Source organism: Polypterus senegalus, chromosome 10, assembly GCF_016835505.1.
Source record: "Polypterus senegalus isolate Bchr_013 chromosome 10, ASM1683550v1, whole genome shotgun sequence".
Classification (NCBI taxonomy): domain Eukaryota; kingdom Metazoa; phylum Chordata; class Cladistia; order Polypteriformes; family Polypteridae; genus Polypterus; species Polypterus senegalus.
In genome coordinates, this window is record NC_053163.1 from 104,830,349 (window position 1) to 104,854,179 (window position 23,831).

The window sequence follows — 23,831 nt, forward strand, 5'->3', positions numbered from 1 at the left end:
GAATTTTAGATTGAGATAGAAAAATGGTGGCAAGAGCTGATAGTGAATATAAAAATAAAGAAAATGAACAAAAAAGAGCTGTATATAAATAAACTCAAGAACAAAGAGAATTGTCCAATAAATGAAAAATATATCCAACAATATGTGAACAGAAATGCAAACGAGCAACATTTATAAAATGTAAGTTAGAGGATAAAGTAATTTGTAAAATAGTTTTTGACAAGGTGTTAATGTAATTGAATTATTTATTTTTTTATGTTTTACTTTTTTTACTGTTTTTTTTTTTTTTATTCATTGGTATTTTAAAATGCACAGCTGTAGTAAAAGAATCAAGAAACTGATTTTCTATTTCTAATAACTAAAAACTTAACAGACTTCCTCGCGCACCCCTCATACTCTTCTAAATACAGTCACTTTATTTAATGGATGTGCACCCCAGATGCTCTGCACCTGCCCTGGGGGTTGGCGAGTGAATTGGGCAAGGGGCGGAGCCCCCCTAGTAATATTTGTAATCATTTTGTATATTATTTTGCTAGAACCTTCGCACAATTATGAAGTTCATATGAATTTGCTTGACTTGCTCTTTTTTTTTTTTTTTTTTTTATAGATGTGTTCAATGTGTCTGTCTCTTATTGGTAAAATACATGGCATAAGATAAATGTGTAGGGTTATGTTGTGGATTTCCAAACATCTTTCTTGCCATACAATAATCTTCATACTTTGAATAGGGTTATGAAATGCCAAAAGCTTCATCCCAAGGTGTATTTCTGGCCAGAGTTTAATGGGAGCAACTTTGTTTTTTCTGCAGCTCTTTTTTCACTTTACTTATAAAGGTTGGAACATAATGTCTTCAGATACCAGAATAGCTAGTTGTTTTTGTTGCACTGGTTTTTTATCTGCAATTTATATCGTAGGTTTTAATACATTTTGTGGTGTAATTTCTACTGGCTTTGCATGCAAAGGTATCAGAATAGGTGTATTATTTTTTTCTTTCATCTTCACCCCCTCATCCATTGTATTTATTGGACCCTTGTGTTCATTCAATGACTTATGATGAACTAAATCCACACAAACAGGAATGAGTCTCTTGGAGCAACTCTTTTAATAGTACCAATGCCACATAAAAAGGAAATCAAGAAAAATAAACAAACCCAGGACTTGTCATTGCTTTGTTTTAAGGGTCTGTCGCTACAGTAGGCTGATGTAGCTCCAGCAGAGACGGGTCTGTAAATGAACCTCAGGGTGTTTTCAATTCTTATATGGTGTCATGATTGGTAGGTGCGATATTTCCAGGAGAGTCTGGAAGCAACATCGCACTTCTCAGAGGTCTGTTCCTCCATTCTAGAGCTGGAAGAGAAGTTAGTGTGTGTCTTGCGCAAATCTGTCCTTTTGTTTCAACTCTTGTGACTGTAGGTTATGACTAATTTGCTAATATGTGTGACCCAGAAAGAAAAGTGCACAATGTGAACTGGAAGCTACTCTCTGCTTGTTGGTGCTTTTTCGGCAGAATGAAAAGTTTCTGAGCCTTATGCTTAACCAAACGTTGTTGTTTTTGTTCCTTTAGGTCTACTCTGTTTCTCCTTTTATGTCAACAGAATCTGCAAATATTAGGGGAAAAATATTCCATTTCATACTCCACAGATGTCTTGTGTGGGGTGATTTTTAATATGTTTCGTGTTTCTACAACTTTTTGTTTTGTAACTTATGAAAGATTTGATATTTTTATTGAATATAAATTTGAGCCATGTGAAACAATTCATAAAGAGGAACTGTTTAGCTACAGTACATTCTAAAATTTGTTCTTGCTTAGATGCTGCCATGCTTTGCTGTTAGGTCACAAAGCCCTTCAGGATTTTAGTTGTATGTTTTATCATTTTAAGCCACAGCTTTGTATTTATATTATTATCTCTGAGCTGCTCAGGGTTGCCAGATGTTCACTTCATAAATGTTGTTTTTTTGAGGGGGGAGGGGGAATAGATTGATGCAACATATGTAATGATATTCTTAAACAAAGAGTTTCAAAGAAGTTGCAGCAGGAGAGCAAACTGAGAAGGACATTGGGGTTAGGTGGATTGACAGAAAGTATGATAGCCTCTGCATATGTTAAATAAAAAAAGAAGAAAGCCAAAACCCTTCACTCTGGTTGATCAGGTAGGATCAAATCACCCAAGATCATGTCAGAACAGTGTGCAACATCCCACATTCTGTGTGTCAGTTTGTTGATCTAGTGCTTATGATGAGCTCAGTGATTTAAGCTGTCAAGCTTTCAACAAAGCCTCTAGAAGCTATGTGGTATTGTGTGCGAATTTTACCTAAATTAATCTGTATATAGACTGGTGCCCCATCAGTGGCTTTTTCTTGCATTGCATAAGGTATTGCCAGGAATTTTTTCTGTTTCCAGTGACCCTATAATGGAAGAGAACTTGTTCAAAAAAACTAGTGAATAACTGATTTGGACAAAAAAAAAAAATGGCAGAGTACGCTTTCTGAATTGTTGGTTTTGTGGCAAAACAATATTTGCTTTAATAATTTTGGAAAATTTGGCACATGATTTTTCCACCTTTTACAATAATACATTTTTTCTTTCAAAAATTTGAAACTTGTCTGAAAATTTCCCCCCTTTGTTATTGTAAATAATATAAATAATTTGAAAGGGGGGGGATAGTTCATAAAGATGTAACAAAACACAAAGTGTAGGGGAAAAATCATTGCTATTTGTGGTATCTCATCCTGACAATGTGACTGGAACGCAGTTGTAGCTAACTGGGATGGGTTGAGCAGTGTTAGATGTTGACTAACATGTTTTGTTTTTTTTTCTTTGCTTGTTTTTTAGCCATCTCTTTCACAAAACATGTATAGACCCCTGGCTGCTGGAACACAGAACCTGTCCTATGTGTAAATGTGACATCCTTAAATCTTTGGGAATTGAGGTGGGTAGCTAGCATTTGCATGTTTCACTTCTCTGCCCTATAGTTCTCCACATTATAGTGACAATTCAATGACCACTTTATTTGGCCAATTAAGTATTTCCCCAAAGCTCTGCTAAGGGCATTCAGAAGTTTCATACCACACAGAGAGACTCTGCTCTGCTCCTAGGGATTCAGTGCAGACTAGAGTTATGACGTACTGTTGAGATTTGATCACAGCTTAGAGGTTCATGCCTTTGGTGCTTGGAGATCAGCATAAGCGCGGAGCTCTCTAAAGTGCGTTACCTGCTTGTTTGTCAACAGAGGTTAACAGAAGATTTTTTTTTTTTTTTTGCACCACTTGCTGGCATGCTGATATTTAGTCAATGTTTTATGCACTTACTGAATAAAACAATTTGTTTAGCAAATGTATTAATCAAAGGATCATTCAGCAGGTTTTTTTTGTTTGCCTTAACTAGACTTAATTGTTCTCCCTTTTTCTAATATTTTACAGTATTTGTAGAATCTACTGGTAACAAATGCTTTAACTCTTCTCATATTTTGTGTAAAAAAACAAGTCAAACGTTTATGTCTAAATGTTTTTTTTTTCCTTACTTTCAATGTAAGTTAATACCTTAAGTCTACATTATTTTTAATTCTTTAATGATGTAGTACAATGCAGTGGACAAGATTTTTAGAGTTCTTACACAGAATTTTGTTCGTTCTTTAGCTATTTATAAGCACATGGCTAATAGCCACTCTGCTGCAAATTATGCTAAACTGCCTCAGATATGCCATTTTAAATGGTTCATCTGTGTCTAATTTTTCTAAAACTGAACCGTTTAGCACTTAAAACCTTTAAGTTAATTATAAGGTAGAAAAAAGACAATTCTACAGACCGCATACTGTAGATTAGTGTGTTGTAAAAATGAACAATATACAGCACTCTAAATGTTCACAATAGTACAGTGTACCCTCCTGTATTGCCAGCTCACAACTTTTTGTTTTCTGCTTCATAAAGGTGCTCTAATGTTGAGCCTGTATAGTTATATTTTGTACTGGGGAGATGTAGTAGGCAGTTTTACCACAAGATGACTGAAATAAATGCAGGTTTGCACCAGTGCAAGGTCTGGATGAAGAAAATGCCCTTCCTGTTGCTTTTATATGCATAAATGTACATAAATGAACTTGCCAAAAATAAAACCACAGCAGCACAGTGCAAAAGCTACTGTAGATGGCAATGCATTTGAAGTCTGTTCTTCACTATTGCAGGCTAAGCTGTGTGATCTTCCTTGCGTATAATGTCTTGTAGGGTTTCCCTTTTGTCCCTGCTCTTTGTTTCTGAACATAGTTCCTTTGTTTTCATGTTGCCCCTTTTTGCTGCAGTCTTGACACCATAAAAGTCTATGTGTTACTTGTGCCAGTGGTGCTCTGTGCCCTTTTTTATTTATTAATTATTTATACTGTAAATAAAAACCTGTGAATTGGTCTTGGCAGCCTGATGTGGAGGAAGCAGCCACTGAAACAGACCCAAGTGCTCCAGAATACCCGACTGACCAACAGCAAGAATACACCACAACCTTCCCTGATCAGGACAATCAAAGTGAGACCGTGTCCTCGGGATATGCGTCAGTAAGAGAGATAGATGAGCGGCTGGGGGAAGTGGATGACAGCCCTGTAGGTAAGTGGGACAGAAACCAGAGACTCTATAGTAGAACTATTAAACTTGATTTTTTTGTTTCTTTGAAAAATTGTTAAATCTTTATAGTTATTTGTTGTGTATATTTAGTGAATCTTTAACTTAGGGTTGGTTAAAAAAAAAAACATGTAAATGGATTAAATTTGGGCACTTAAGTCACTTTTACAAAACCAATCAAACTAAGCATCAGTTATCCTAATGTAACATAAACATACAATATGAGTTTTGTTACCATTGTGTTTTGTAACCCTTATTCCATTTCCTTGGTTCCATAAGGCATGTGGTTGAATAGTATTCCAAACAGACTCATAGGAATTCCGGGTAGTTCTAGGATCTGTGGATATGTAGTTCAAATATTTGCATGTGCATTTTAAGTTTTGTGGTGGTAATTATTTTGTTAACTACAGGGTGACACAGAAAAACGGAAACTTTTGAAAAACCCAATAAAAATAGAAGAAATCCAATAAAAAAATTTTATTAACAGCAATTGAACCACTACAACTTGCCTTTTAAGAGACAGTAATCCAAATTATCAATGTCTGAAAATTACGTCCTGTAGATGGCGTCCTCTTGTACGTATGCATTCTTCCAATCTGCTGTTGAGGTTCCTCATTGATTGCTGCAACATCTCAGCTGGGATACCACGAATTTCGTCTTGAATTCTTTGTTTCATTTCATTCAGTGTCCTTGGCCGAGTCGTGTAGACCCAACTCTTAAGGTAGCCCCACAAGAAAAAATCACAAACGGACAAATCCGGTGATCTTGAGGGCCAGGGAATGTCACCGAATCTTGAGATGACACGGTTACCGAACTATTCTCGCACAGCTGCCATTGATTGCCATGCAATTGATTACTAAATTACTAAATGGTGAGATTGTTTACAGCTTAAGATCCCTGTTCCGCAGTGCTGACAACTGTACATGGCTGCCACTACGCATTTCAAAAGTTCCTGTTTTTCTGTGTCACCCTGTATAACTTTTATTAAAAATCCTGTATGCGACAGATGTACTTTATTTGTCCCTAAGGAGAAATTGGAACTTTACGGAAGCTTAAGAACGAGAAATGTATAAATAATAATACTAACAACAACCACTTAAACACTCATATTGTGCATCTGTTTATGGATTTAGGATAATTTAGTTTTTGAAATTTTTAATTCTAAAGGATAAAGTTTAGAACAGAGGCTTATTTAACCTTATGTATCATCCATTTGAAGAGGTCTGTTGGGTGTGTGCGTGTGTGTGTGGTCCCCCAAAACCCAAACCCCCAGTTTTTGTCCTACACTTACAGAATGACTTGACATTTTACATTCTTTTTCACTGTAAACTTTTTTCTTAGTTTTAAATAATTAAATATTAAGATATGTATATTTAAAGTAATTTATTTTAAGGTAGTAATATTTATGGTATGTTGTGTGGGGGCTTTTTGAGTTCTTTTGGACATCTAATTTTCTTAAGTGTGTGTCGAGTGATTTTTATTTATTTTGCTATAGGTTTTATGTGTGTGTGTGTGTGTGTGTGTGTGTGTGTGTTTTTAAAACCTTTACTGTGAGGTATGATTGCACCTTTTTGTTAATAATCAATATTTGCATATAATTTAACATTTGGTTAATAAAGGGGAGTAGTGGCTTCAGTGGCACAAAACAGAAAAAAATGACGACACCAAGATCTTAATATGCAAGATCAAGAAAATGAAATCATCCCTTTCTAGCGCACAAATGCTTAACACGTTCAAGTAAAACTGTAACAATTCCAGTTCTAAACTTCTGAATTTGCATGAAAAAATTAGAAACTGGGGAAATATGGCACACACAAATTTGGGCTGTTAATTAAAGCAGATGTCGAGTAGAACAAAAGCTGCTCAGCATGGCCTATACCTGAGAACCAACCGGTGCATTTGGACAATCTCTGTTTTTCTTATTAAATTACTGAAAAGTATGTTGGGGTGCTTTTTGATCAATAGGTAGGTGCTTGCATGTAATTTGGGGTAACGCTTGATTACCTCTTGGCGCTTACTGTGGAGGGTGCTATATAAAAACAAAAAAAGTATTGTGTTTAAAGATCCTACACAAAAAGGACTTCTTCTGCAAAGACTTCCTACTCTAGCAAAATGTATTCATGTAAAGCAAACAAAACATAATAGGCACATTCAGTTTACGTTTAACTTTCTACATTTAAGCAATACATTCAATTATGACTCTCATGGCAATGTTCACATTAAACATTTGTGTGATATGTACATTGTTTTTAAGCCATTTAGCTTTAAAGAAAATAAATGCTGAGATATTGTATTAAACAAATACAGATGTCTCGATTCCTACAGCAATGATCCTTGGTTCATATTTGATACGTTTTGAGAAAATGTTCTTTGCAGAGGTGTTCTATATTTTTTCTTTTGTTTTTAATTTTAACAATACAACCTTAACCATAATAGATTTTCCTTTTCTTTCCTGCAGATACACCAATACAAGTAGATGTTATGCCTCACTATGACAATTTTGCTTTTGAAGAAGATGAGAAATCTCGTCAAGCTAAGACGTAAAGCCTTATGAGCTCTGCCAGGCCGCGTCTGACAGCTTGTTTTGGACCAGCTCATAAATGAATCATGAACTGCAGCTTTTTTATTATTTCTTTTTCTGTCAGATGTTGTAGGCGAAAGAGAAGAGTCAATTTTCATTTTTGCCACAAAGCCAAAAATGAAAATTTTAAGCCCTGCAACCTTTTTAGATCATAAAAATGGCTTGAAAGATTGATTCAATTTTCTGCTGTATATTTAAAATGATTTTTAAATGATTGATAATTGCAGCTTATTTTTAAAGGTTTTAAATTTTGTAATTATACATGAGCTGTTCTATAGCTCTACTCAAGTGAGGAGAATGACAATACAAAAACACCCACCAGTTTTTCTTGTTGAACTTGTAATATTTTTTGAAGCAGCAAGTGCAATAATATATTTTGGGAATTAAATTTACTAGGTAACTATACCCATCAAAGTGTATATTTAAATATATATCCCGTCTTGCTTTGCCTCAGCAAGTTTTTTAATTTGGAGCAGAATTCAATTTTAGAACACTAAGCCTTGTGCATTTCCTAGTCCCCGAGAGACTTTGCCATGCAAATCACTTGTGCGTGAGGGAATGTGCACATAACACCTGGAGGCATTGCTGAAACTGCAATTGCACAATGTAGTGTTTGTGGACTCTTGTGGAGTCTTTTTTTTTTTTTCTCATAAGCACTTTCACTTTTAAAACCTGTTCTGTCCATTAGACATGACCTTAATCACTAAACTGATAAGCAGTCTGGTTGTGTTCAAAACCCCCAGAAATGCGCCACTGTTTTCTGTTTGCACACTGCTGCTGTGTGCTGCCCTCTGCTGATTATACCGTGCATTGTTTTATATCCCTCTCCTGAAAATTCAAAGTATTAAATATTTTTGTTGTATAAAAAGACCTTTTTTATTTGATTCTTAAGTATGGTACAGTTGTTTGTTGACCTTTTGTTTAAAACGTTGCTATCTTTTTAATCATGTCCACCTAAAGTTCATTGAAAATGCTGTAATTGCCTTTCACAGCCACTTGAAGCTCATTTTGTGGAATTTACCTCAAATTGCTATCACATTTTATCCTGGATTGTATGCACTTTAAAAATATGGGTTTAGGTGGTATTATTATGTGTCCTTTCTTTCTGCAACTCCAGTTCTTCTTTTTTTTTTTTTTTTTTTGTTAACTTGGCTACCAAACTGAACCTACCTTTTCTATGAGTTATTTGCAAATCATTGGTCTTGTTGTACTTCAAAGTATTTTACACATTGAATTGTGGGATCAATAGTATTTCATGTTCTGTTTTAAATAAAATCTGAGGATATGTACATATAATTAAAGTTTATATTAAAACTCTAGAAAATTATGTAAATAAATTTGTGATAAAATTGTTATGTGTACTGTTCTTTTAATTTTGGTGTGAGCAATTTATACATCAGGCTGGTAACCAGCAATGTCTTCTTTTCCTAGGAAATAGAATTTATCTAGTAATTCATTCACACTGGGCTGCTATTCAGAGGTCCTAGTTACTCTAAAATGTACATCTTTGGAGCACAGTAGGAAATCGAAGTACCCAAAGAACACCTTGGAGAATTTTGGAAGGTATGAACTCTACAGATGGCCTGGGAATCCCACATTAAAGTCTCTGGCTACGAGGCGCCAGTACCTAAACACAGCTGTATTGCATAACTCTGGATTTGTTCTTTTTAAGAAGATAGGCTGTAGCATAGATGTGATCCATAGACTGTATTTTTAAACATTTCAACTATGGAAATGATCTTCTAAAGAAAATTGTCTGCCTTATGCAGTCTCCTTCAGATTTTCTTGTTTTTTGTGTTTTGGGTTTCTGTCTTTGGAAAGATTTTAGCCAAACTCTTTGGTCAAATCATTTCCTAAAGCCACATCTCCAACTGGTTTAACAGGAGCGCTTCCATTTCTGAAAACAGTTTATAAACCTCTGAACCTTTTGTTCAGAGCATCTTTCTGTAAAATGTGGGAGAGAATGGTTGTTTGACAGCCAGGACTGCAACATTTTGTTTTGCTCTGGTAGTTGGCATCATACAACTATCTGATGGAATAAGAGAGGCTGTTAACTTTTTCAACTAAGACTGAAGTGCTTTTTTTGTTAAATGTACCACTCTACTGGTTACTGGTTTTATGAAGGATTTACCGGACAGACTTCAGCACATACACACTATACACCACTACTCAAGAAAAGTTCAAGCCATGTAATGTCAAAACTTTATGTGAATTCACTGAGGTATGCCTTGCCCATTGAAGGATTCCTTAAACGTCTGCTTATAACACTGCAGTACAGAATTAATACTAGTAAAGATTCTGTTACTTAAACAAATAGGTCTACTACTTATTTACTTTTTTTTGGTAATGTATTTGATTTGCATACATTTAACCTCCCACTCTTTGTTTTCAGTGTGCTTGGATTATACTTTTCTTCTGTACCAAACTTGTTTGAAGTATTTCATCCTCCTGTCTACTTTATGAATATCCTTGAAACCTTGTAAATATTCATAATGCCAGCATGATGTGAAGATGAACTGAATTTGTAATACCGTAGCAATTCTGAAACCAGAAAAAGCCATCTGGCCTAAAAGGACTCTCTCCATTCCCAGAATAATCATATTAGACGTGTTATGCAAGTCGACAGTACCTCTGTTCGAGTGCCTTAGTGGGTACTGCTACCCTCCACCTTAATCTAGGATGCCTTTTATGAGGTTTTTGCAGTTGTGTGTGTGTTTTTGTTTGTTGGTTTCCTCCTTTGTCTCAGTTGACTAGAAAACAATCAAATTACTCTGATGAATTGTTTGGTGTTTCCGCTCCAATGGACCAATGCCCAGTTCACACTCAGTTCCTGAGTTCCTGGACTGTATTTGCTAATTGCATAAAGAGTTTCAAGTTGTGTTTTTGAACTCTGCAGTAGTAAACAACTTAAAAATAAAACAAAAATACTTATTATGAAAAACCAAAAATGAATTGGTACTTTTTCATCGCCAGACCTTACTAAACTACTGTACTTGCTAATTAAACTCACCAGCAGTGGACAGAGTGTATTGGTGTAGCTTGTGGCTGTTTATCCAAAATATAAAGTTGGGGTGAATAATATGTAGCGATTCAATGAACCACCTTGTACCCGAAAGGAAAATATTACAGGAAAAATAATCCTTAAGCACCATAGTAACATATATAAATGGGCAATTAAGAGCAGAGATGAAAAAGCATGTTTCTTTCATCCATTAACAAAAGTTCCAGAAATAGTTATTTCTTTCAGTTTTGGCAATATGGTAATCAAGTGAAAGTCCTGTAACAGAAATGTTAACCCTAAAGAAAGGTTAACAGTGTAAAAATATACATTATTGCCTGAATGCCTTTTTTATTGTCACTATACACATGTACAATGAGATTAAAAGCAGCTCCTCCAGTGCAGACGTATATGTAGAACACAACAAATAAACAAATGGTACAAAAAAAAAAAAAGTTCTGCGATGCTATATAAATATAGAAAGAATAAATAAACCTGAATATTCATAAACCTGACTACACCTGTGCTGAAACTATAGGTCATATTACAGAAATAAAAGAATCCACGTCATCATCATTAATGCTAATGACAGAACAGTCATCATGGAAGTGCTTATCTCAACGTGTATTAAAGATATGATTGAAGTGGTAAAAAAGATGTGACTTTTGAAAGTCACAGTTTACCTTGTGCCCTGGCAGGAGCACAGAATGGTAGGCCCTCTGTCAGATTACTAAGTTAACAGACCCAAAGCTGAGATCAAGTAGTGACGTGGTCTGGAAGTAAAGAACCCCTGCACCCAGAAGGCTGTGTGGGGAGTGAGTGAGTGAGTGCTCGCTCCAGTTTGGGTTGATTGTCAGTCTTCTCACAGATGATCTCACATTATCTTCAAGCACCCTCTGGATCAATGTACAGTAAAGATAAGCTGCCTAGGCCCTGATGTGGCAAAGCAGCCACTAACATAACATTTGCACCTCCATACTTTATAGCTGGTATCAGGCTCTTCTGGTCAAATGCTGTTTTTGGGTTTGACTAAACAAATCTTCTTGTAGTGTTGCCAAATACCTCTATCTTTGCCACTTTTGGCCAAAGCACATTCTTTGATGAGTCCCTTTTTGCCTTGGTGTTCATAGGTAAACTTTAGCTTTGCCCTGATGTTCTCTCTGAAGAGCAAACCTTTAAACTTGGCGCACCCCATGTGCAGTATCTTTCTAATGGTAGACTTATGCACTTTGACATCAACAGTGGCAAGAGCTACCTAAAGGTTCCATGATAAAATTGTGTGGTTCTTAGAGACTTCTTTTCCATATCTTGAGCTTTGCTCATGGGTCGGACTTGCTGGGGTGGCCAGGTCTAGACAAGCTGGCCGTTATTTAAAATGTAGATGATCTTTCAGACTGTGGAAAAGTTGATTTCCAGTTGTGTGGAGAACTTTTAAAATCCCTTCCCTGACTCTTAGGCATCTATAACGTGCTTTCAGAAGGTCTCAGAAAGGTCTTTTGATCGAGACATGGTGATAACAAAACACTTTTAAAACATAGAGTGTCTGAAGTTTAAAAAAGACAGGGTCAAACAAGATCCTCTTTAATGATATTCTAAGAATTTGAACATGATCCTAATTTTAGGTATTTAAGGTAACGTAAATGTAGGGGTGTACTCACCTTTCCTGACAAGGGTCTAGATGCAAACCTCTGGAGCTCTGTCATTCAGGAGTTCTGTTGAACTGCCAAGCAGCAGATTATGTGCTTATATCACATGATTTATACAGTGGAAACCCTGAAAAGGCCTAGCTGCGGCCTGCAGAATTAGATGACATCCCCACTTCAAGACATGCCTACTACAAGCCAAGTTCACTCAATAGCAGGGATGTTCTTAGGCATACGCGAACTACACATCCGCGTAGGGCCCCAACCCCGACTTACAATTTTTTTTTTTTTTGTCGGGCTGTGGGCCTGTCATGCCCCTGGCACTGCAGCCATCTGTGCCAGTCCCTCACATCGGGTGTCACGATACCCTCCTCATCCTAAATTTTATCGTTCTTTTCCAGACGTTTTATTAGAACACCTTCCTGAGCTCAAGGGGGACTCTGCCCCCCGACCCCTCCCCCATCCGGGGCCTGCACATTTCTAAACTGTATAGGCCCCCCCAAACTGCTAAAAATGGCCCTGCTCAATAGTTGTCATTGTTTTAATTAAAGTAACCCCCTCACAATCCAAATCTTAACCATAGTGCGAGAATGTTTAATGAAAACAAAGAGCAAGGGTTTCCTTGAAATGGGCATGTCGAGAAAGGAGCAAAGGACAGGGCATATCACATAACATCACTGATGTATAATGCAAGGTCCAGAGTGCAGAGCTTTGGACATCTCTAGCTAGACTGAATTGTCTTTTCCACATGCAGAATTTGCAAAAGTGTAAGTAAGGCATACAGCATGCCACTGGTGTGAATGTCTCTGACCAAACAATCAGAAACAGACTTCATGAGGGTGGCCTGAGGGCCCAACGTCCTCTAGTGGGCCCTGTGCTCACTGCCCGGCACCATGGAGCTCGATTGGCATTTGCCATAGAATACCAGAATTGGCAGGTCCACCACTGGCAACCTACAAACCCACCACTGGCACAGGCATATCCATGGAGAGATGCACAGACCTCTACAGGCTAGACATCAGCACCTTGACTGCCATTAGGTATCAGGATGAAATCCTTGGACACATTATGAGACCCTATGCTAGTGCAGTGAGTGCTGGGTTCCTTCTGGTGCACGACAATGCCCGCCGTCATGTAGCAAGAGCATGCAGGCAGTTCCTGGAGGATGAAGGAATTGATACCACTGACTGACCTAAATCCAATAGAACACCTCTGGGACATTATGTTTCAGTCCATCTGACACCACCAGGTTGCACCTCAGACTGTCCAGGAGCTCAGTGATGCCCTGGTCCAGATCTGGGAGGAGATCCCCCAGGACACCATCCATCGTCACATTAGATGTTGTCAAGTATGCATACAAGCATGTGTACTGAGTACAGTTTTGAGTTGTTGCAATGAAATTTGAGAAAAATGGACTAGCCTGCCTCATCATTTTTTCACTTTGATTTTCAGGGTGTCTTTGAATTCAGCTCTGTGTTGGTTGATAATTTTCATTTCCATCAAATGATGTGGCATCCTTTCGTTCCTAACACATTAGCCAGTCCATATCAGTACAGATATCCAGCATGATTTTTTCCCATTGAGATCTGATGTGTTTTCAAAGTGTTCCTTTAATTTGTTTGAGCAGTATATACAAGTATATATTAGCTGTGCTACCTGTCGAAGACAGGTTGAAATTTAAGTAATCAACAGCATTAGACCTCAGAAATTATGTTTGCAGTGAAGTTTATTGGAGTGTATTCTGTAATGCTTGTAGTAATAAAATGCATTGCATTTGTCATTCCAACAGATGGCATAGTAGTAAAATTCATTACTATAAATGTTTGTGATGTGCCAACTGTTGGAATGATAAATGTAAAGCATTTTATTACTACAAATGGAATGACAGAAATAACAGACCTATGAACAGGACAGACACGCATATACACAAACATTTCTTTTATTTTTTGAAACTCCACAGGTAACGGTTATATAAACTTGCCGTGAAGGCTGTAGTCATAATAAGTGACTGCAGTATTAATTGTATTCCAGTAATTATTTAGTAGCTCTATTGAAAATTATAAAGTTAGACAGCACTACTTGCTATGTTAATAAGCAGAACGCAACACTTTCATGAAACCAAACCTCATATTCTACATACATATGTCCAGAGAGGTGAAAAAAACATTTTAAATTGCAACACTTTAGCATGGAGTGCGGTTCCTTCCATTGTGAGTAACGCGCACGTTCGCGGTTAGGGATTGTGGGATATGTAGTCCAAATGCGCGTGTGCGCGCCGCGTGACCGCCACACCTTTTGCGCGGGATATGCCTGTAGGACTTCATTTCCCAGACGACTAATCTCCTTGGCACAATCGTTGCTTACGTGGGCAAAAATTCAACTGTCAACAGTAAGAACCATGGAGAGTAGGTGGGCATAGCGGTGAATGCCGCGGTGTACGAACTGAAGGTAGAGGAACTGTAAAAATGTGGTTGAAACCGGAGGAAGTGCTGCTTAAAAACGCCTTGAAGCTCTGGGTGACGGAGAAGTCCAATGAATACTTCGTACTGCAGCGGCGACGGGGATATGGTGACGGAGGAGGTCGATTTGCAGGTACGGATATACTGCGGGGGTGCGCAGCCTGGGGCATTAGAACGTATATCCTGACATTAGATGTATGTCAATACACATCTGCACCTTGGCGACCTGCTAGGTGAACTAGTATAAGACGAATGACGATGAATGGGACGCATGCTTGACAGGTTGTAAATCTCAGGGAGGTGACAGTTGTGAAGGTGACAGCAGTCAGTAGATGACAGATGCGTTAGGACAGTGGATATATATGAGAATCGTACGAAGTTATTATGTTTTGGTCTGAAGAGAATCGTAGTTCTCTGTTAGAAGAGACGAGTATTGTTTCCATATCTGATTTTTCATTATGTCAAGGCGTCCAAAGCTAAATTATTAATTTACACTTTAAATACAATCAGACCTATCATTTACCCTAATGTCGAGTATTAAATACACATAATACTTTGAGCTTAACAAATCGTTGGTCGGGAAAGTACAGACAACAGGTGAATAACTGATAACATAGAAGCAAAAATGACTGGCATAGACATAGAATTGAAGATGTCAGTCTTTACATGCAATCAAACATCGCCTTATGATACTGAGGAAGCCTCACAGTAGACAAACAATAGTTTATGAAAGCAAAAAAAAAATATTCAGATGGTGCTTTAATCCTGGGTGAAAACAGATCTTTGAAGCAGACATAGAAGAAACTGCCTATGTATATCACACTGAACTGCAGAAGCTAAGTCACAGATTAATAGAAGAGTTATAAAATACTGGTTGACAAATGAATGTGATAGTGAGACCCTAACTAATTACATGTTGAATTTTGCGAAATTATACCAGAGTTTGAGATGGCCTGATGGATATGTGTGACAGTGAGCCAGAGGGTAAGATATCTTGTGATATTTAATAAAATGTAGACAAAACTAAGGCTCTGAAGAACATACATATATCAGAAAAGTAATGTTTTCCATAGCAGAGTCATGCATAGGTATACATCAGGAACACCAGGAGGTTTACTAGGATTTGCATTTTGATTTCAGTTTTTAACCATTTTTTACCCAAAGTTCAAGAAGCTTTAATGTTTCCACAGCTTTAATAATGTAATACCAATGATGATTATGCAAAGCCTAACTGATAGATAAATTAAAATTAAACAAAACAAAACAAAACTGAGCTTGTCTGAGTATGTTACTATCAATAATGATCCTCCAGTGTGGTTGCTCTCCCTCAGTCTTATGACAGGTTAGTCTTTTCTGCAGGGCAAGTTCTGGACCTTAATTATTTTGCTATACTGTTTTCAGTTTCTCTTTGTTTTTTTAATATAATTTTTTAATTCAGTTGGAATAATTCCTTGGTAATTAGGGCAGGATGGAAAGAACTCCATGTCAGTGCTCACAGTGACTGCCTGCTTTGTACTTCCTTGCTCTTCATGTCTTTCTGTTTTTCCTGGGTTTGTAGGTCAGAATGTGGTCATGGAGTCTGATGCTTGGTCAGGATGTCTTTCTCCTTTCCTGGTCTTTTTCATTATTGCATTACAATTGTATGTTTGAGATCTATTTGAAATCTAATATCTTTTTATTTCAGAATCCAATGAGGTACATTGTGTGTTTCCAGATTGAATTTGAATTCTCTCTCTCTCTCCCTTTGTTCTTAATGCTACGTATCTTCCTGCATTTGTCTCTTAGTCAGCCCTTGTTTGAGGTTCTTTTATATCTTCTTTATGTTTACGAAATATATCTCTCTGTTTTGTTTGCTTACTGAGGGCAGTGATGGCTGGCAGAAAGGCAAAACATGAGTTCGTTTTGTGCTGCTCTTTTTCAGAATCTGAGCCAAAAGTGGGTTTTTTTAGTGCCAAGCCTGCAAATGGTAAATTGAAGACGATGAGAGAAAAGATTGATAGAGAGATGGACAATCCATTGTTATGCCAGACACTTATAAAAGTTTATTTTGGAACATTTAAAAAGGAGCTTTGCTTATGAATGCTACCTAAAAGAGAAAAACACAAGAACATTCATGGACGAGTAACAAAAAGTGTAATGATTTAATGAAAGTCGCAGATCGTGGCGTCAACAGTAGTGGAATATACCGGGTTAATGTGTAAGGAAGGTAGAAGGTGAAATCCAAAGATTTCTATGTAGATGTGAAAATGGGGAAACATGGAAAAGAGGACAAACTGCATAAAATCTGATAGCACACAAATCTAAATTATAATGAAAGGTTTTTTAATCTTAAATTGATCACATTATAATATGAAGCCATGTCTTTAAGATCCATTATACCTAAAGTCGTGAGGTAATGGTTTATAGATCTATGAATTTTTCAACAGATTGCCATTATGTGCAAGATGACATTAGTTACCTAAAATGATACAGTCAGTTTTGAAGATCATAGAAACTGTGAGGTGCTTATTGCAAACTATACAGTAACCAGTACGTATCTGATAAAATCCATAAATATTCAATAGGATCATGTGTCACAGGTTACTGACAGGCTCTGGCTCAAATACTAAAGACTGCAGGTGTAAAGATGTGAATTCCACTACTGTACAACTCAGTGTACGGACAGATGAAGCCCTAGGAGTGTAGTTTTTAGACCTGTGAGATGTATGGGGATCAGGAAGGAGCATAACAAAGTCTTGGCAATGCTGATTGTTTTCTTTTACAAAAGCTTATTGCAATGCCTTGAGAAGCACTAACTGTTCTATTATTTTAATCATGTTTAATATTTCACCAGGATGGAAAGTGTGTGTTTAAAAAAAAAATATGTAGTTTCTATTACACTTGTAAATTGGTGGCTTTTATTATATATTCTCATTATTGGAAATTCTTTTGGCACAGATTGGCTTTCATGTCTTACGTGAGGAGATGAACAATCTATCTTGGAAGCATGATGCATGTATTTGACTCTGTATTGTGGTGCTGTGTTCATTTGCTCATATGATCCTTGCATTTGGGAAAATGCAGACACCCTTGAAAGCAATGGCCCACCTCTTCAAACGAGGGAAATGCAGGTCATGAATACCAGTTTAATTGACAGAATTAGTGAAAATAGATTCAGAGTGCAGATTATTTTAGCCTTTTTTATCAGAAAGATTTTTTTTCCAAAGATGCAGTGCTCTTTGCTATGAAAGGCTTCTGTTTATGTATGCATGCATTCATTTGTTCTTTGATTGTAATTTGATGCCATTCTATTCTGAGATTGTTCACGTTACCCTTCTGATCAGGTGCTATTTTAGTTACAACTGTTTAATAATAGAGCCTAGAATATCTGACATTTGTGAGCCACCATGGTTTGGTTTCTTTTGCCTTTCTACCTTTTTATCACTAGTTTGCTTATACAGTATGAGTGCTTCACGCAGACATTCAGTCCCTCACCTTACTCTTCCCATTCTGCATAAGCTTGAATATGCACGTATTGCGGGGGTGGATTGAGGACTCTGCTGTTTGATCTTCCCAGCATTTTCCCAAGGGATTCCTAGATTCTTTCCTAATGGTATGAGACAATGTGAGGCTAGCGCTTTTTAATTTGCTGTTTTTGTACCATTTTTACCTACTCTGAGCCTTGCTTTTATCCTTGATGTTTATTTAAGGCTCTGACTTCTTGCTTTTACTAAAACAAGGTAATACATGTAGAATGTAAATAATATTGATCCAGCCTTCATCTTTTTTGCTTTGTTTTTCAAGAGCTTTCCAAGAAAGCAAATATTTTACTTTGTTTTAGTACCAAGAAACATAAAGTATTCTACTTTTTACACTAGAATGTCCAGGGCAAAGTGGAGCAAACATAATCATTTACACCTTAGATTTCTTGATTATACTAAAGTTGCCAAATTAACAAATCCAAAAAGAGACTTCCTCACAGTAACAGTGTTATCCATGATAGTCTGAAGACTTTTTCTAATGAGGCTAGCTGACCTATTGTCCCTCTGACTACAGCAGGTGGGCCTGTTGTGACTTCTGTATAGTTTGTCTTTGTATATTCTCACTGTGTTCGTGTAGCTTTCCTCTCTTGGTTTAAAAACATGATGTTAGGTTTATTGACAATACAGGGGATCCTCGGATTACGACACAGTTCCGTTCCTACAACAGTGATGTAACCCGAATTTTGGTGTAAGTCGAAACACACCCTAGCCTAAGTCATTTACCTATCCTAACACATTTTCAAAATCATCATCTAGAACATAAAAACACAACTAAGCCACAGAAAAAGGAAAAGGACATAAATATACTATAATGTACACTGTACTGTAGTAGCAGAAAAAATTAGTGTTAAAAAAAAAATCCTTACATTTATTCCATCTTACGTCTCAATTTTTTAAAAGTTTTTATAGGAGTGAGCGTTGTAAACTCGAAACGTTGTATGTCGAGACGTTGTAGCCCGAGGACCCTCTGTACTTAACTGGCTTTAGCTTACTCTGGATGCATACTAGCATGCCCTGTGATCCACTGACATCACATCCTGGGTTTGCTCCTGTTAAAGTAGGCCGATACTCCCCCCACTCACTTGTTTTTTAAAAGAGAAATGAGCATAATATAACATTTTGTAGCCCACTTAATGTATTTCAGGGTCATATACTGTATGTGATGCCAGTTCTCTGTGGGTCTCACACAGTCACACACCCACACTCACTCTGACATAGGGGCCAGTTTTGGGTCACCAATTAGCCTAACACACACACGATTATGGGGATGTGGGAGAATAATCTAGGATGCTGGAGCCATTAGACAGCAGTGATAACCACGGCACTACCATGCCCACCAGTTTCAGAACATGTATAGACAGAAATCGAATTAGTATTATTTTAAATCAATGAAACCACACTTCATTAAAATTGGATAAAAGAGTTGTGGTTAGTCTTTGTCTGAGAAGTTAAAACACATAATGCCTCCTTTTGTTCTTAACACTAAGCAGTTTTGACAAAGGAGTAGTGAGTTTTACACCTGCACTGTAAATACTTTGTCACAGAATTGTCCTCTTTAGCAGGGCCAGTTGCTTCTGCTCCTTTGTTTCAGTTCTCTAACATTGTACACATGCATATTGTCATGACACACACCCTTAGTCCTCTGGCAGTGCTATTGTTCAATGAAATATATGTTGAAGATATGATATTCAATAAGAGTGTAGTGTGTGTTCTGTGATGAACAAAGAATGGCAGGAAATTCAGAACAGCAGCAGATTTTGAATGCATGCAAATTACTTGTTGAAGCTTAGCTGAAGCACTTTTAAAAAGTATATTAAGTGGTATAAACCCTTTCTCATTAGCTTTTAGTTGTGGAATGCTACCCTGAATGTTTATGTACTTAAATATTGTAATGTTTATTATTTAAATAAATAATAAATGGAACTGGATTGAATAAAGTTTCCTTCATCTTGACCAGTTACAACAAGAAACATGTGAATTATAGCAGCTATTACAGTTTAATATATATTGTTGCTAATAAATAAACATCATTAATGAAATTTGTGAAATGTACGAAATCACAAGATACATTTACATTTTTCTTTTTCTTAAACTCATGTTGGAAACATAATTGCATTCCATATCATGGGGTGCAGTCATTTTCTGAATGCTGGAGTTTAATTTCCAATCGACAGAATAAAAATCCTGTCAACATCTGCACAAATTTTTTTGTGCTTGTCCATCAGTCAGGATTTTCAACTGCAGTAATTTCATCTTTGTCATTATGGGCTGGTCATTCTTTGGAATTGTGTTACTGCTATAATTATAGCCTGGTTTTTCATGTGTTTTATAACGTGAACATCACTTCAGCTGCACTCAGGATATGCAGTAGGTAGTGTACGTGTGAGCAGCGATCACTGAAATGTAGTGAACTTCCTATGCTTATTCCACAGGTTTTTACAAGTGAAATGGCTCTGGGTTTAGAGTTCGGTAGACTTTATTATCCCAGAAGGCAATTTGTTTGCAGCAGGAAGTACATAACATAAGGCACTATTACATGGGTACAAAAAATAAGCAAAGCCACAGCAACCGAAAACTAGTATTATCATGAGTATACACACTTAAGATTAGTACAAGGAAGAATAATTACCTTAAACACTACACAAAAAAGTAATTCAGAATTTAGTAGCAACTCTACAAGTAGCAGAATTCAAAATTTGTATAGCTCTGGGAGTAAAAGAGTTCTTAAATATGTTGATCTTTACTCTCGGAAACCTAAATCTGAAGCCTGATGGCAATAGCTGAAATTTAGTAAAACGAGGATGGCTGCTGTATGACAGAAATAAGTTGACCAACTTCTTTGTGCATGTATGTGGTAATATGTACTATATTTAAAAACACTCCTACACCATGGGGACATTTTTCAGCAATTTCTGCCTGCAGTTGGGGGTACCAACAATAAAGCCTTATTATTAAAAAAATAAAGGCATTACAGTAAATTTTTGACTAAAACCTGAAGAAAACAGAAATATGTTCACCAACTTCTTTGTGCATTTATGTGATAACATTTAATATAGTTAAAAAAAACAAATAATAACTCTTACACCCTGGGGGCATTTTTCAGTAATCTCTGCCCGAGTGAGATAGGGGGGTACCCAAATTAAAGCCTTATTATTCAGAAAGTAAAGGTCTTACAGTCAATTTTTCACTAAAGCCTGACAGATAACTTCTCATATGTTTGTGTCAAATTTAAACATTTGTTTACTTAGAAACTGCTGCTGCATTAGGAAAAAAATAGGCATTAACTGTAATTTATTTTCAAAATTTTGTTTTCTGATACAGTATATCTCATGTCTCAGGTAATGCCAGGGCAGTTTGTTCACCTCTGAGCTGTTCTCAGACATGTGAACCGTACCTGTCTAAAGTTTTATGTTGATAACATAGAGAAATAAATAGTTACAGCATTTGGCACCATGGGTGCCCCTCCCCTATCGTCAAGTGCCACATTTCATCAGGTTGACCAGCAGCTCTGCAGGTCTTTTTTTGTGCCCTTCCTGGGTTGTGAGGTTGTTGGTAAGTGGCTGGACTTTGGAGTTGAGGGAAGAGTTGTGCCTGTACTTCTGGCTGGGTATGATGTGTTCATGAGTAAGCTGGTTCTTATTTTGCTAGATGTTGATGGTCATTCACCATGGCCAGATTTGAGCGAGGATAGTACTAAACTTTTTTTCTGTGGAGGCTTCCAGTCCTCAACAAGCTGGTCTCTGTGCAACCATCAACTTTATAAATTGCAAATTTTATACATTTTAAAAATGCAATAAACTGTAAAAGGGTAATGACAAAGACAACACAGTAACAACAACTATACATACTCACATATATAAATAAAAACAGTAATGCTCATAAATATATCCATTCATCCATTATCCAACCCGCTATATCCTAACTACAGGGTCGCAGGGGTCTGCTGGAGCCAATCCCAGCCAACACAAGGCAGGAAACAAACCCTGGGCAGGGCACCAGCCCAACGCAGGGCGCACACACACACACCAACACGCCAAGTACACACTAGGAACAATTTAGAATCGCCAGTGCACCTAACCTGCATGTTTTTGGACTGTGGGAGGAAACCGGAGTACCCAGAGGAAACCCACGCAGACACGGGGAGAACTGCAAGGCGAGGTTCATAAATATATATATATATATATATATATATATATATATATATATATATATCTATACTAATAAAAGGCAAAGCCCTCACTGACTGACTGACTGACTCACTGACTCATCACTAATTCTCCAACTTCCCATGTAGATAGAAGGCTGAAATTTGGCAGGCTCATTCCTTACAGCTTACTTACAAAAGTTAAGCAGGTTTCGTTTCGAAATTCTATGCGTAATGGTCATAACTGAATCCTACTTACGTACATATATACTGCCATAGCCTGCAGCTTGGTCGCCGTGTGAGGCGGAGTTGCGTCCCCCATCACCATGCCTCCCACGTAGTTGGCTGCCTGCCTGCCTATATTGCATCCCCCATACTCACGCCTCCCATGTAATTGTGTGCCTGCCCATATAAGGCCGTCCGTCAGCAGCAATCCAATAGACACACTGCCGGTACAAGGCGTTTGTTATGCCTAAGATGAATATGATATTCACAAGATACAAGTTTAGTGAGAAGACGCAAGGTATAAACAAGACTTTTGATTACTTTGAGTTAAAATTGCTGGTGAAGAACTGTGCTCATGCAAACGTAGATGAGATGGTCAGGGATAGAATAGTGTTTGGCACAAACTCAGCAAAAGTGCGAGAGAAACTTTTAAGTGCCGGGTCTGAGCTAACATTAAATATAGCCGTGGACATCGCAAGATCGCACGAGATAGCACAACCTCAGCTGAGAACCTTCGATGTATGTACTCCGAGCGGCTCACGTGAACTGACTGTGAACGCAGTACGCAGACAACAAGCAAGAGCTCCAAAGAGCGCTGAACAAAAAACGCATTACACAATTGAGAAGGCAGCAAAAGAATATGAAGCGAGTGACGCATACAAGCATATTCATAAGTGCAGCTACTGCGGAAACAAAGCACACGGTGGAAAAAGTCAATGTCTAGCTAAAGGAAGACAGTGTAAAAAATGTGGTAAATTGAACCACTTCGCTAAAGTTTGCAGGTCTGGGAAAGGTAAACCCGTGCATACAGTGTGTGATGTCTCAGAAAAAGAGGAAGACGAGCTGCTTATTGATGCAGTAAGAAAGGAACAACCCTCTGAAGCTAAACAAGCCTTTGTAGACATATCAATAGGATGCAAGGTGTAAAGCTTAAGTTTAAATTAAGTTCATAGACACGCTGCCGCTAAATATTCGCAGGCAAATCCACAACTAAATACTGGGAATGCCTGTTAAACATCTTAGATTCATGAGTACCGATTTGGGTAGTGAACACTTCGATGAATGAAACCTGTTATCTTTACAACGGTTGACAAACACGGGATGTAACTTGAACACAACACATCCTCCAAATACGAACCTGATTGAAAGAAATGATAATAATCAAGTCCTTGATGACAGCAACACTCATAACAGTCACACAACAATTACATTGACAATTATGTTGCGTTATTTTTAAAATGTTTCATTTTCTTTTTCATAACTTCTTTAACACACTACTTCTCCGCTGTGAAGCACGGGTATTTTGCTAGTATACAGTGATCCCTCGCTATATCGCGCTTCGACTTTCGCGGCTTCACTCCATCGCGGATTTTAAATGTAAGCATATCTAAATATATATCACGGATTTTTTGCTGGTTCGCGGATTTCTGCAGACAATGGGTCTTTTAATTTATGAAACATGCTTCCTCAGTTTGTTTGCCCAGTTGATTTCATACAAGGAACACTATTGGCGGATGGCTTAGAAGCTACCCAATCAGAGCATGTATTACGTATTAAATAAATCTCCTCAATGATATACGATATGCTTCCCGTGCAGTGCTTGATTGTTTGCTTTTCTCTGTCTCTCTCACTCTCTCTGCGCCTGACGGAGGGGGTGT

The 23,831-nt window shown here is 37.4% G+C and overlaps 2 protein-coding genes across 4 annotated transcripts in view; both read left to right on the forward strand.

Annotated features, from left to right (window-relative positions):
* Window positions 1-8,130, forward strand: part of LOC120537381 (E3 ubiquitin-protein ligase RNF128) — a 74,964-nt gene extending 66,834 nt beyond the window's left edge. For both annotated transcript variants that reach the window (XM_039766285.1, XM_039766283.1), the window contains exons 5-7: window positions 2,834-2,930; window positions 4,404-4,587; window positions 7,061-8,130. In XM_039766285.1, the coding sequence (XP_039622219.1) occupies window positions 2,834-2,930; window positions 4,404-4,587; window positions 7,061-7,146 (367 nt within the window). In that variant the 3' untranslated portion in view covers window positions 7,147-8,130. The remainder of the gene's footprint in view (window positions 1-2,833; window positions 2,931-4,403; window positions 4,588-7,060) is intronic.
* A 6,040-nt stretch (window positions 8,131-14,170) lies between these two features.
* The window catches only part of tbc1d8b (TBC1 domain family member 8B), a 48,582-nt gene continuing 38,921 nt past the window's right edge, over window positions 14,171-23,831 (forward strand). For both annotated transcript variants that reach the window (XM_039766286.1, XM_039766287.1), the window contains exon 1: window positions 14,171-14,416. In XM_039766286.1, coding sequence (XP_039622220.1) covers window positions 14,290-14,416 — 127 coding nt within the window. In that variant the 5' untranslated portion in view covers window positions 14,171-14,289. The remainder of the gene's footprint in view (window positions 14,417-23,831) is intronic.